The sequence below is a fragment of the Sinocyclocheilus anshuiensis genome, unplaced genomic scaffold (genome assembly GCF_001515605.1).
Source record: "Sinocyclocheilus anshuiensis isolate Anshui unplaced genomic scaffold, SAMN03320099.WGS_v1.1 scaffold557, whole genome shotgun sequence".
Classification (NCBI taxonomy): domain Eukaryota; kingdom Metazoa; phylum Chordata; class Actinopteri; order Cypriniformes; family Cyprinidae; genus Sinocyclocheilus; species Sinocyclocheilus anshuiensis.
In genome coordinates, this window is record NW_015540883.1 from 1,123,011 (window position 1) to 1,135,443 (window position 12,433).

General features: G+C 38.6%; 2 protein-coding genes across 6 annotated transcripts in view; one reads left to right on the forward strand and one right to left on the reverse strand.

The window, feature by feature from the left end:
- LOC107688597 (ras-related GTP-binding protein A) overlaps positions 1-7,021 on the reverse strand; it is a 12,609-nt gene extending 5,588 nt beyond the window's left edge. Inside the window, exons 1-5 of the mRNA XM_016486314.1 lie at positions 6,928-7,021; positions 4,390-4,475; positions 2,613-2,712; positions 1,932-1,998; positions 1,622-1,844 (exon numbers count right to left, since the gene is read on the reverse strand). Of these exons, the coding sequence (XP_016341800.1) occupies positions 1,622-1,844; positions 1,932-1,998; positions 2,613-2,712; positions 4,390-4,416 (417 nt within the window). The 5' untranslated portion in view covers positions 4,417-4,475; positions 6,928-7,021. The remainder of the gene's footprint in view (positions 1-1,621; positions 1,845-1,931; positions 1,999-2,612; positions 2,713-4,389; positions 4,476-6,927) is intronic.
- A 3,175-nt stretch (positions 7,022-10,196) lies between these two features.
- LOC107688596 (highly divergent homeobox-like) overlaps positions 10,197-12,433 on the forward strand; it is a 24,325-nt gene continuing 22,088 nt past the window's right edge. For all 5 annotated transcript variants that reach the window (XM_016486308.1, XM_016486309.1, XM_016486313.1 and 2 more), the window contains exons 1-2: positions 10,197-10,275; positions 11,601-11,826. In XM_016486308.1, coding sequence (XP_016341794.1) covers positions 11,791-11,826 — 36 coding nt within the window. In that variant the 5' untranslated portion in view covers positions 10,197-10,275; positions 11,601-11,790. The remainder of the gene's footprint in view (positions 10,276-11,600; positions 11,827-12,433) is intronic.

Genomic DNA, 12,433 nt, shown 5'->3' on the forward strand with positions numbered 1-12,433 from the left:
ATCGGTCTGAAAAGCGAGGTGTGCTCTGATTGGCCAGCAATCTAGTGTGTTGTGATTGGCCAAATACCTCAAGCGTGTGACGGAAATGTTATGCCCCTTACCACATACTGTGATGGAGTGACGAGACAAAAACATTAAGACCCATTATAAACGAGGCATTTTTTGCATCCAGTGGGGACATAATTACGGATTATAATGACTTATACTGTCTTTTTGAGCATTGCGTTGCATCGCGCCGCGTAAACATAAAACCATGTCTGCATGTCCCGGCAGGCTTGAATGAGCGGAGGCCGGCGGGCTAGAGTGAGCGGAGGCCGGCGTGAGTGAGCAGAGGCCGGCGGGTTTGAGAACGCCGCGGCCGGCGGGTTCGACGAAGGAGCGTCCAGCGGGCTTGCGGCAACCACATGTGACGACCCCGGGCTGGACTCCGCTTCGTCCACGGTGAAAGCCGATCCGGCGATCCACAGCGTGAAGTTGATGTATTTCCTCAGCGACCAGCACGGATCAGCTCTAGGCATGACGAAGCAGATATCGTCCTCCTTTGGAAGGCCAAACAAAGTAGTTTCGCTTTCACAACGAAACACACAGCGTCTTCACGACATGGCGGCGGCGGCAACAACAATACATTTGGGCGGCGTTATGCAAATCTGCCCACATTGTGATATAGACATGTGGGGGCATGTTAGAATGAGCCGTTTTAGGTAGGCGTGGTTGACTTGATTCCTGAAGCGAATCGATGCGTTTTTGTAAGAAAAATATCCATATTTATAACTTTATAAACCGTAATCTCTAGCTTCCGCTGACTGTTGTACGCGTGTTCATTCAGGCGGATGAGGTAGGACGTAGTGTAAGGTCCAGTGAGAAGTGACGAACACGGAAGTGCAGAAGAGAGAGCAAAACAAAACACCGGTCACGAATTAGAAGCACAAAACAAAAATTTGTAAATAAAAATGTGGGAGGATTTCGATATAAGCCAAGAGGAGACTGGTTTTCCTTTGATAAAGTAATGAAATTTGCTTCCTTTGCTCCTGTGAACAAACGTCGGTTCTCGCGAGACGAGCATATTCTCACCAGAGCTTACGCTACGCCGACATCATCCGCCACAATGAACGCGCGTACGACAGTTAGCGGAAGCTAGAGATTACAGTTTATAAAGTTGTAAATATGAATTTTTTTCTTACACAAACGCATCGATTCGCTTCAGGAGGCCTTTATTCACCCTCCGGAGCCGTGTGGAGTACTTTTTATGATGGATGGATGAGCTTTATTAGACTTCTATTGGGCTATTGAAAAAAAAAACACTCATTCACCGCCATTATAACGCTTGAAAGAGCCAGGACATTTTTAATCTAACTCCGACTGGATTCGTCTGAAAGAAGAAAGTCAAACACAACTAGGATGGCTTGAGGGAGTAAATCATCATTTTTGGATGAACTATCCCTTTAATGGTCCTAAAAAACGGGTTCAACTTTTTTTTCTCTCTCTCTCTCTCGATTTTCAGGTTTAAATGTGATCTGGACATGTTTTTTTTTTTTGCAAGCAGGTTTTTTGAGAAAAAAAAAAAAAACAAAAATCAAAAAAAAACAGACATCAAACATGGAAATTCCCGGGCGTGTCTCACCAGGTCTCTCTGGTCCTCCTGCACCAGGTCCATCTTGTGCACAAGGCAGAAGATCTTGGCATCAGGCGAGTTCTGCAGGATGGCTTCCAGACACGACTGGTAGTAATGCATATCCTTCTCCAGCTCACGGCTCTCTACATCAAACACGTAAATCAGCACCTCCACATTGCGAAAGATGTTGTCTCTCTGACTCGTGAAGTAGTTCTCCATGAACGTGTCCTGTCTGTGCGATTCACATTTAAAGATGAGAAAAGAAAAGTGTCTTCCCAAAAGCCATCCTACAAAACACCTTCCCACAGGAGACACTTACCCACCACAGTCCCACAGGTTCAGCACCAGATTGCCCAGAAACCGCACGTGAGAGTGCTCCACATCAACTGAATGGAGAAAAAAAAATAGAAACCTTTCACCGATATGAACTGTACTTAATACATGTCATGAAAGAGGATTTATGTTGACATGCTAATATCTGCTCTTTTAATGAAAATGAGACATGAGGCATTTGTAACAGGAGGAAAATTATTTATATCTTATGAACATATAAAGCATCATTTAAAAATAGAAGTGCCCCAAATGATGATTTAGGCCATTAAAAACAATATAAAACTACATAACAGTCAAGTAAAATCTCAATTAGAGTTTCAAAAAGGTGGAAAGTTTCCAGTAAATTTCAGAAATATTCCAGAAATGTTGGAAACTTTCCAGGATTTTTGGGAATATTCCAGGGATTTTTGGAAAGTTTCCGGAAATTTCATGGAAATTTTCCACCCCTTTGCAACCCTAATCTCAATGCAGAAAACTGTCCTAAAAATAGGATCCAATTTCTTTGAGCAAAACAATCAGCATATGACCAGCACATTTTTGGGAAATCATGTCCTCTTCTGCATTTAAACATGAACAAGACACACAAGATCAAGAGTCTGGCTTCACTGAGGTGTCATGCAGGTTTGGAAAGAAATGAGACGGTTTGTGTTTTTTGACAAAGTCATACTTGTGGCTCCCAGGCGGCGAGTGTCTCTGGCGATGTAATTGGCAAATATGATGGACCTCATACTGGTCTTTCCTGATCCACTTTTACCCATCAACAGCACCTGCAAAAAGAGCCGAGGGTCATTTCTGCACAATCTTCATGGCAGGAAGGCAGGAATCTGCTTCTCAAACCTGTCCTGAGGCCCTCATCTCACACACCTGATCCAGCTCATCAGTGGAGACGGCAGCAGAGCCATGACAGGTGGGATTCAGTTTATATCAGTGGTTCCCAACACTACCAACATGTTGTCTCGCACCCATTTCAGGTCTCTGAGTCTCTAGTAATGAGCTGATGAGTTGACTGTGAGGTGTGTCTGAACATGGAGACCTGTAAAATGTGCAGTGCTGGGGTTCTCCAGGAACGTGCACTGGTTTATAGCAATACTCTGAAACATCTGCACATGAAAACGTGATGTCTGCAGCAAATAACCAATCACATGGATCAGTGTGAATTCCCTTCTCAGACAAGGATTATGCCAGAGATTTTAAAAACATACACACAGAAAGAAGCAGCAGCAGTGATGCCATGAAAGCTTGAGAGGACTGCTGAAAGAAAGTCTAAATATAGCAATGTGAGTGAAAATGTATTCTGTTATGGCAACTTTAATACTTTGTTTCCATTTTGTATTGCCTCATTGGTGGCTCTGAATGCACTTTAAGTTATTTATATCAAATCATGATAATTATTTGCTAGTATTATTTTATTTTTACTTATGTATTTCATGTATATTCCTGTTTAATTTGTTGATTATATTGTAATGTTGGTGCCCCCCTGTGGTGACACAAATTTAAGTATTTAAAGGGAGAGCGAATCAGTTTTAAACAGCTGTGAGCATAAAGTGCGTGCATGTTGCAGCCTAAAAAACGGAAAATAACATTTTTTTTTCAAAAAGAAATGACTGGACTGCTTGTACTGCTCGTTGATACTAGCCCCTGAAGTTTAAAGTTCAAGGCTTCCACATATACAGTTTATTATTTATATAGTTTGTAATTTATGGTCCATAACAAGGTTAGAAATGTAATCTTTGCAACTTCAAAAGCTTTGGACATTCATTCTAAAGCTTGTTTATATTTGGCCAGTGAACAGATGTCTGTTCTGTTTCTAATGACCTCCACATGACTGTGATACTTCTGACAACAGCACAAAATATTTCGACTGATCACATCAAGTGTAGACAATGTGAGTCGGAGGCCGCTGATCATATAGTGTGTGAGTGTGTGTGTGTGTGTGTGAATGTGTGTGTGAATGTGTGTGTGTGTGTGTGTCTGTGTGTGAGAGTGTGTGTGTGAGTGTGTGAGAGTGTGAGAGTGTGAGTGTGTGTGTGCGTGTGTGTGTGTGAGAGAGCGTGTGTGTGTGTTTGTGTGTGTGTGTGTGTGTCTGTGTGTGAGAGTGTGTGTGTGAGTGTGTGAGAGTGTGAGAGTGTGAGTGTGTGTGTGCGTGTGTGTGTGTGAGAGAGCGTGTGTGTGTGTTTGTGTGTGTGTGTGTGTGTCTGTGTGTGAGAGTGTGTGTGTGAGTGTGTGAGAGTGTGAGAGTGTGAGTGTGTGTGTGCGTGTGTGTGTGTGAGAGAGCGTGTGTGTGTGTTTGTGTGTGTGTGTGTGTGTCTGTGTGTGAGAGTGTGTGTGTGAGTGTGTGAGAGTGTGAGAGTGTGAGTGTGTGTGTGCGTGTGTGTGTGTGAGAGAGCGTGTGTGTGTGTTTGTGTGTGTGTACAGCAGTGCTATTACAGTGATGTTAAACTCACCTTCTTCTTCATGGCTGTGCTGGACATTTCCCTGCTCAACTTGTCTTTACCACGGTAAATCACTGTACTCTGCCGATCATCAACAACTGTAACAAGACCACAACACACGATCACTCTTATGTCAGACCGACTCTCTTTCACTCTGACTCAGGCTCTGTGCCCACAAAGTGTGTAAAGTGTCTGGATTTAATGATGTGTTCCTAAATAGGTCCACTTAACAATAAAGTCATATTTCTTTATAATAATTACAAACGGGGGATGAAACCATATTTTGACTTTTTGAATTTGATTTTTTTTTATCTTTATTTAATGTGTTTCTTTTGTTGTTCACAATGATAGATGCAGAAGAACAACAGTGTCATGTGCAATCCACAGATAAACGGGAAACCTGCAATTTCAAATATTGCTTGAAATCAATAAATGAATAAATAATCAATCAGGTTGCATTCTATCATTTTCATCAGTACTCAGCCACCTTTATCACTGTACACAATAAAAATAGCATCTTTGTGGAGATTCTCATTCAGCAAAGCTCTAATGTGACGACTTAAAATAAAACCTGTAAAATGCAAAGCACTCATCTCTTGCCTAGTCAAATTTCAAATGCAAGTCTAAAACTTAAGTAAGGCCTTTAAATTCAATCTTTAATCCCGTCAGTAAGTGAAAAAATCAGAGCGACTGCAGCTCAAATGCATTTTAGTGTTCATTCGGTTTCATTTTATGTTGGCATACCCCAAAAAGCAGCACTTTTTTTTTTTTAGGGTTGTAACGGTATACCGGTATGACGGTCTATCACGGTTTGAACATGCGCGGTTCTCACACCATCAACATTTGCATATCTATGTGCTTACACACACACATGCAGCGGCGAAAACGACAGAGACAGATTATATCTAATCTCCATCCCCGCCGAAAAAGAAGTTGAAATCTGCAGTATGGGAATACTTCCGATATAAAAAAAAAAACGAACGCAGGGTTGTCCTTGAGGACGGATATCCAATTTGCAAAGAAATGTGGATGCAAAGTGGCTGCAAAAGGAGGCAATACATCCAACATGTTCGCTTATATTCGTGAACACCATTCCTCCGTGCAGAAAAAGGTGTCGCATTTATAACAAGTTATAAGTTAAGGCCGTATGAATTCTGTGATGCAGAAGGAATCCTGTGAACATGGAATTTACAGTGTAACGAGGATGGATGGATAAATCAAAAGTACATATGATATGTGTCTGTGAATATTAAAGCGCAGAGACTGCTATATAAATAATCTGCTTGTTTCTGCATGTCTCTGAGTGACGCCGTTTTATCCACTGCATACTGAAGTACGCATGACACTAATGGTGTGTTCAGCGTCACATAAACATGATCACCACCAGAGCTGCTCTGAGAGAAAACTTCAATAAACACTTCCTAGTTTCATTGGAGAAAAACCCTTGTCAAATACACTCTGAAACTCAAAGGTCCGCTACACCCCTCAAAATATCTTGAAATTATGACAGAAATATATTTGCATTGTACAATGGAATGTACTTCAAAGAATAATAATATTCTTTATAATAATATAATTTAGTCAAGATTGAGCCCTGAAAATCTCAACATGCTTGTATTCCTTCATCACGACCTGCACTGAAAAGAAACATAGAAATACAAACATGGTTTTGCACTTTTTGCTCCCATTTATGCTGTTTAAAAGGAAGGACAGTTTGGTATATTTTTGTCTATTCTACATTTTTTGAAAGACCTTGCTTATTTTTCCCTTCTAATTTAAATTTTTTTTTTTTAAATGTTCTAATTCTGCATTTTCTTTTTTTTTTAAATGGGAGATTTTAATTGTTTTTTAATTAATTAATGAATTTTTTTCAGAAGGGAGACTTCAATACTTTCATTAAAATGGTTTCAAGTTTGTTGTAACAAAGCATTTGTTCACTCAAAAAACTTGTTCTTGTTGTTTTAAGGGTCGTTGTTTCTGATCAGAAATATTGTTTACCATATACCGTGAAACCGTGATGTTTTCTGAGACGATTATCATACCGTGAAAACCTCACACGTTACAACCCTAGAAAAGACACCAGAAAACAGAGGTTTTTGGAGATTTTTCTAGAACGTTTAGTTTGAAGCTTCAGCTTTTGGTGTGGCAGGCCAGAATGATGTTTATGCTCAGTTTAATTAAGGTTATATCATCATGACTGACTTCCACACTTCTGCCTTCATTTTGTTCTCTAATCTGAAACCGGACCAACCTGCTCCTGTGAAGCTATCGCTCATGCTACATGCTACTCGGTTCGATCCTCCGTACAACGCAAAGACAAATGTGTATTTTCTATTTCCCTAAATGTCCAGATAAATGTGGAGGGCAGTCAGTCAGTCGCTGTCTCTGTAAGACTGTTGTGTTTTTGTTCCACACTTCTTCCCTCAGATCTCAGATAGCGAAAGCTCTGCCGAGGCTAGCAACTCCACACCAGCACTTAAACACGACAGAAGTGTCAGAAACAGTCGGCTGCGGTGAATGTAGTTATTAATGCTGAGCACCATCACGTACCTGATTAAACTCCTCATCGGTGTTTACATCGCAGTTCTCGTACGGCGACCAGAAGCACGTGACTGACCGCCGCTGTCTCGCGATAACTCGCGGCTTTCACGTGACTCGGAGCTCAGGGCCGGATGACGCTGTAAAGAAAATAAATGAAGAAAAAGCAAAGTATAACATGTTTTTATACAGTCTATGATAACATGTTTAATGCATTCCCTTTCTTTAGCTGCTATAATATCCTCCTGAGACCCAGCTATGGAGTTTTTGTCTCTGTAGTGGACATTATATTTCACCGTGACCACTCTCCGGCTTACATTAATTTAGTGATCACATTCAAAACCCTTATGGAAATAAGATAATATTATGTAATGCTCATTTAAATCTGACTAATCTTCCAATTGTTTGTCATAAATCAACATCTCAGGAAAATATTATGGGGTTTCAAATCAAAATATGACTTATTATGACTCATGAATATGACTCATATTATATTATGAAACAGGATGTTGATTTCATAGCACTAAATGCATGTTTATTACGCATTTTAGGAGACAACAAATTAATAGGGAAAGGAATTATATTTCAATATTCCTATGAAATATTAGATGTTATTATGAAAATCTTGCCAATTATTGCTCCCATTATTACACTTCTTTTTTCATTGCATGTTGCCCCAAAAACACATTAATATGCACATTATAAACAGTGTATAGATGCATTGTACATAATGGGAAAACCCGTTTTTACGCACATGTTGCATAAAGCAAAACGGTATATTAAATCATTCTGTTATATCTTTCATAACATGGTTGAGAATAATTTTTATACAAAGTTTGGGAGTTTTTAATTTTTTTTTAAATCTCAGTTTTTTTGCCTTTTCATGTATATTCATGTCTTTTTATTTATTTTAAAAACAGGACTTTTGAAAGTGTCCTCTACAGAGGTCATAGCATAACATATGAATAAAATATAATTTTTCAAAAATGTTATTTTTCTATTTTTTTTCTTATGCTCTAAACAATGTAATGACATGAAAACATATTCAATTCAACTTTTTTTCTTCTTCTGGTAGTCAGGAGGTTAAGTACATCATTTCTAAATAACTCAAAACTTGTAGCAACTTTAATAAAATTACATTTTTGGGTAAATAAAACTACCTGTAATCAAAATATTACACAAAATTAAACTCTCTGTTTTGCATTAAAAACACCTAAATTAACAATGTGATAATCAAAATCAGGTATTACATTCTTGTAATTAATCTCTCATACATTCTGCCCCAAAAGCAATTAAGAAATGTTCCTATATATATATATATATATATATATATATATATATCAAGCAGCGCTGTCACTGTAGAAAGCACCCAAGAGTAGAGAAATTCAATGTAAGACTTTATTAAAGAACAGGGCACAGTGTGAGGTTTGTGCTTTTAGTAGCTAATAAAATAAAGAATTAGTCACAGATACCAGTGTGTATTCTGTCTCTTCTTTACTCCCTCCCTCTCTTTCTTCTCTTTTTCTGCATCTAGTGGCTATATCTAGTGACAGTATCCCTGCAGACACAACACTTTCTCTGCAGCGTAACCCTTTAAATGTAGGATACAGTCTTAGAACATTGCAACACAATTAATGCCATACCCTATGTACTAAAGAAAGACAGAATTACTTCAAGGAAGCAATTTACCTCTTTATATAAAATAAATAGCATTAATTAAATAAATGGTGGATCCATCCATCTGTATTTACTTCCTTTAAAGAGTGCTTTCTTAGTAGACTAATCTCAGGGAACAACCAACGTAACAATAATGCATTGTTTTGATTCGTGAACCACGAAGCACCATGGCATTATTTTTTTCAGACTTTTTAAAGTCTCTTAACCAAGCTGGTTGTTCTAAGTTGAGTTTGCTGTTCATTCTCATAAGCATGAGGCTGTAAGCTTAGTCACTTTAGGCCATATCATGTGATGTTGCCTGCAAATTGTCAAAGGCTTCCTTTCCTGAATTGCGGACTGGATTCATTGCTTCAACATTACGCAGGTCTAACACTCACTTTATTGGAAGTTTATTCAGACATTTATATAAAAACGTGGAAAACTAGATTTTAAATGCCACAAAACATTTAATATATGAAATTATGGAACAAAGTCCCCCCCCTCCCCTTTAACAACAACTAAGAAAGAATTTATTATTTTCATTCAAATGGGATTTCCTGGGTTTCCTGATATCATATCATATAAGACAAAAATCTCATGCACTTAAATACACACAGATATTAAAATTAATTTATGTAATACATTTTTTTTTCATTGACTGTAACAATATACAGTATGCTTAAAAATAAAAATTTCTCAGAAAAATAAACTTTTTGCACCTAAACATTTACAAAGGAGGCCTTCCAAATCTATCCAAAACAGTTTTCTGTAAATGCAATTAAAGAAATAAGTGGACAACATCCACAAAAATCACGCCCAACATCCACATCAGTACAAAACCTAAGTAAAAGTGTTTTAACAGGGTACACCAGATGAAGGATTTCAAAATGTACTTCTCTCACCTTATTTGTGATGCAATATTTTTAGGCAGCACCATGCATATTTCCACTCAATGCACTCACATTTAGAATGCCAATATGTTTTAGAAGATACTGGGCTATGTTCTGTAAGTAACTTCCTAATAAAGTAATTATTCCATCTCCTATCAGTAATAGCATCTCCTCTAACCCTCTATGGTATGGAGTTGCCATATGACAAGAATTAATTTCTACTCATTTCCTTATTATTCTAAAAAAACATATATATATGCATGAGTTCCGAGTAGCCTACATACTGTAAGTCTAAAATAAATGTGCATTTAAATAGAAAAGAGAATCTTAATTTTATAGAAACACTTATTTTTTGACCATTTCCCATTGTGGTACAGCGTTGCCATATAGCAATCCGGAAAAAAAAGGTTTTATTTTTTTATTTGAGTTTTTTTTTTTTCAAAAATCTGTTTTGATTTGTATAATTTAAGCTATTTCATGTAATAAAATCTTATTTGAAAAAAAATATATATTTCATGGCTAGAACATAATGCATACCATAGAGGGTTAATTGCAATATGAATATATACACAGATGTAAGAGTCAGATTAATAATGTATTGTCGTCTCTGATCAGCAGCAGCAGCAGCAGCGGTGGGCGGGGCTGAGCCAGTCACGCCGATGATGCTGCGCCTCCATTGGCTCGTGTCAGCCCTGACGTCACGATCATGATTAGAATTGATGATCGTACGTTTTGATTTCATTGTCTAGCGAGGGGATTGGTAAAGAAATCTGCTGAATTCGAGGGGTTCGTTGATTCCCGTACTCTACCAAAGGTATCTCTCCCGTTTCATCTCATCAGCAGTATTATACGAACGGCTAATGTCATACATTTAGACCAGCATCGCTTATAAAATAATAATAATAGTAATATTAATAATAATAAAAGTTTCGCGCGGTGGCTTTGGCTCCCGGGCCTGTCTGGTCGCCTCGGGAATTTCTCTCCTTTTGTTTACCGCTTCGTGACGCCTTCTATTGAGTTTGTAACCGCAACGGATGAGCCGCGGCGGGGGTTAGCTGCTCGAGATGTCGCTGTTTTTATGATTATAATCACACGTATTTTCTGCACATTCATCTCTGACCCGATGGATCCGAGGAGCTGATGGTTCAGCAGGATCTGTGTGTGTTTGTAATGGCGCGGGATGGAGACTTTAGCACCGCTGCTAAACCGCATCAGCACCGCTACACTTCACAACAAACACCGCTAGCACTGCATTGCTCTGCTCAACTCTATCCATAGAATTACAGCAGGCTGACGGAATGTACATTTCACTACAAGTTGTGATGAAAGTCACGTCTCCTCACAGAATATGTCATCTGCTTCTTTGAATGGCAATACTAAGTTTTATAACAACAACAACAACAACAACAACAGCTGTAGTAAATATGGCAGGGATTATGATTACCATGACCAGTGATTTAAGTTATTATTATTTTTTTTTTAATAAGCAAATGATAATATATTATGTGGAAAACTCCATTTTAATATTTCAGACTCTAATAATCAGGGTTTTGTTCCCAGTGCTGTTTGAGTCAGAGCTCAGGCATGTCTGGGAATGGAATAAAGGTTTGAATATAATACTAAAAATTAGGGCTGTAACAATACAAAAATGCAACAATATGTATCGTGTACAATTCACCCGAAATGAAAATTACTGTGTGAGAAAAAATTCAAGTTTACAGAGTTTTAGTGTCATTGCTACATTAAACTACTATATATAATGTTGAATATAATGTATAAATAATGCAATGGGGGAATATTTGTGTGTCCTGTTATTATACATTATTTTAAATATATCTAGTCAGTGACTAGATATTCTGTATTATTTTTTTTAGCTTCAGAATCATGCATATTTTTATTCTGGAGTCACCATTGTCCTGTGCATTGAGTGACCAGCACCGAGTCCAAGCATATTCATTTCCACCCCAATTTTAATACCAAATCTAGCATTTTAATCAACAGTACATTTTCTGTTAACCTTTTACCATGTGTCTTGGGAGTATCCCAATAATATTGTATTGTGAGTTCAGTGTCGTGATATGTATTGGATCCTGACATTAAGGCATCGTTACTCCCCTACCACTAATAATGCTTTTTCAGCTCTGCGGGGTCTGACCTGGAGCGAGCAGAACGTGTGTGTTTCAACATCCTCCAAACACAGCGTAAGAGCAGCTAAACGTGTCACGATGGCTGGATGCTGGTGTGAATAGACGGTGTGTTTCTGCTGTATGCTGAGATTAACAGTAGCTGAAGCTGATTCCTGGGGTCTCTCAGTGCATCCATCAGAGGGATGGAAAAATGGCTGGAAAAGAGGAGCATTCACACTGTGAGTATGCATTATCAGACCGGCTCTAAGCCTTTCACATCACACTGCGCACAGCATTTGTGCTGGGGGTTCAGTGGCACAATACAATATTCAAAAAACACTTTGGATGATTTGGATGGAAACCCAGCCACTGTTTCAAGGGTATAGACTAGGGCTGCACGATAAATCGAAATGGAATCGAGATCGCGATTCGACAGAAGCTGCGATTGTCATGCGTATCTTTCAGTGAAGCACGGTTCTGTGATCAGCAGTAAATCTCCATCCAAAGGCCAGAGGGCGCTCTCGCGCTGAAACTCCAAATACGCCTCGCAGAAGAAACCCAGAAAATGCCTATAGCTGCAGCTGAATAAACAGAAGATTCAACTGCTTTCATTGATTCAACGTGACTAATAAACACACGACTACGGCAATATGCGGTTGCAAACAGCTGTCATTATCGCGAACGATTTCTTCGTTTTCAGAATCGCGCAATAAAATCGTCTGCAATTTTGTGTAGTAAATGCTGCTCCATCTGAAAGCACGGGATGATGATTTCCTGCTGATTACAGAACCGGCTTTTTTAACAAAATGCGCATGACAATCACATTCGATTAATCGTGCAGCCCTA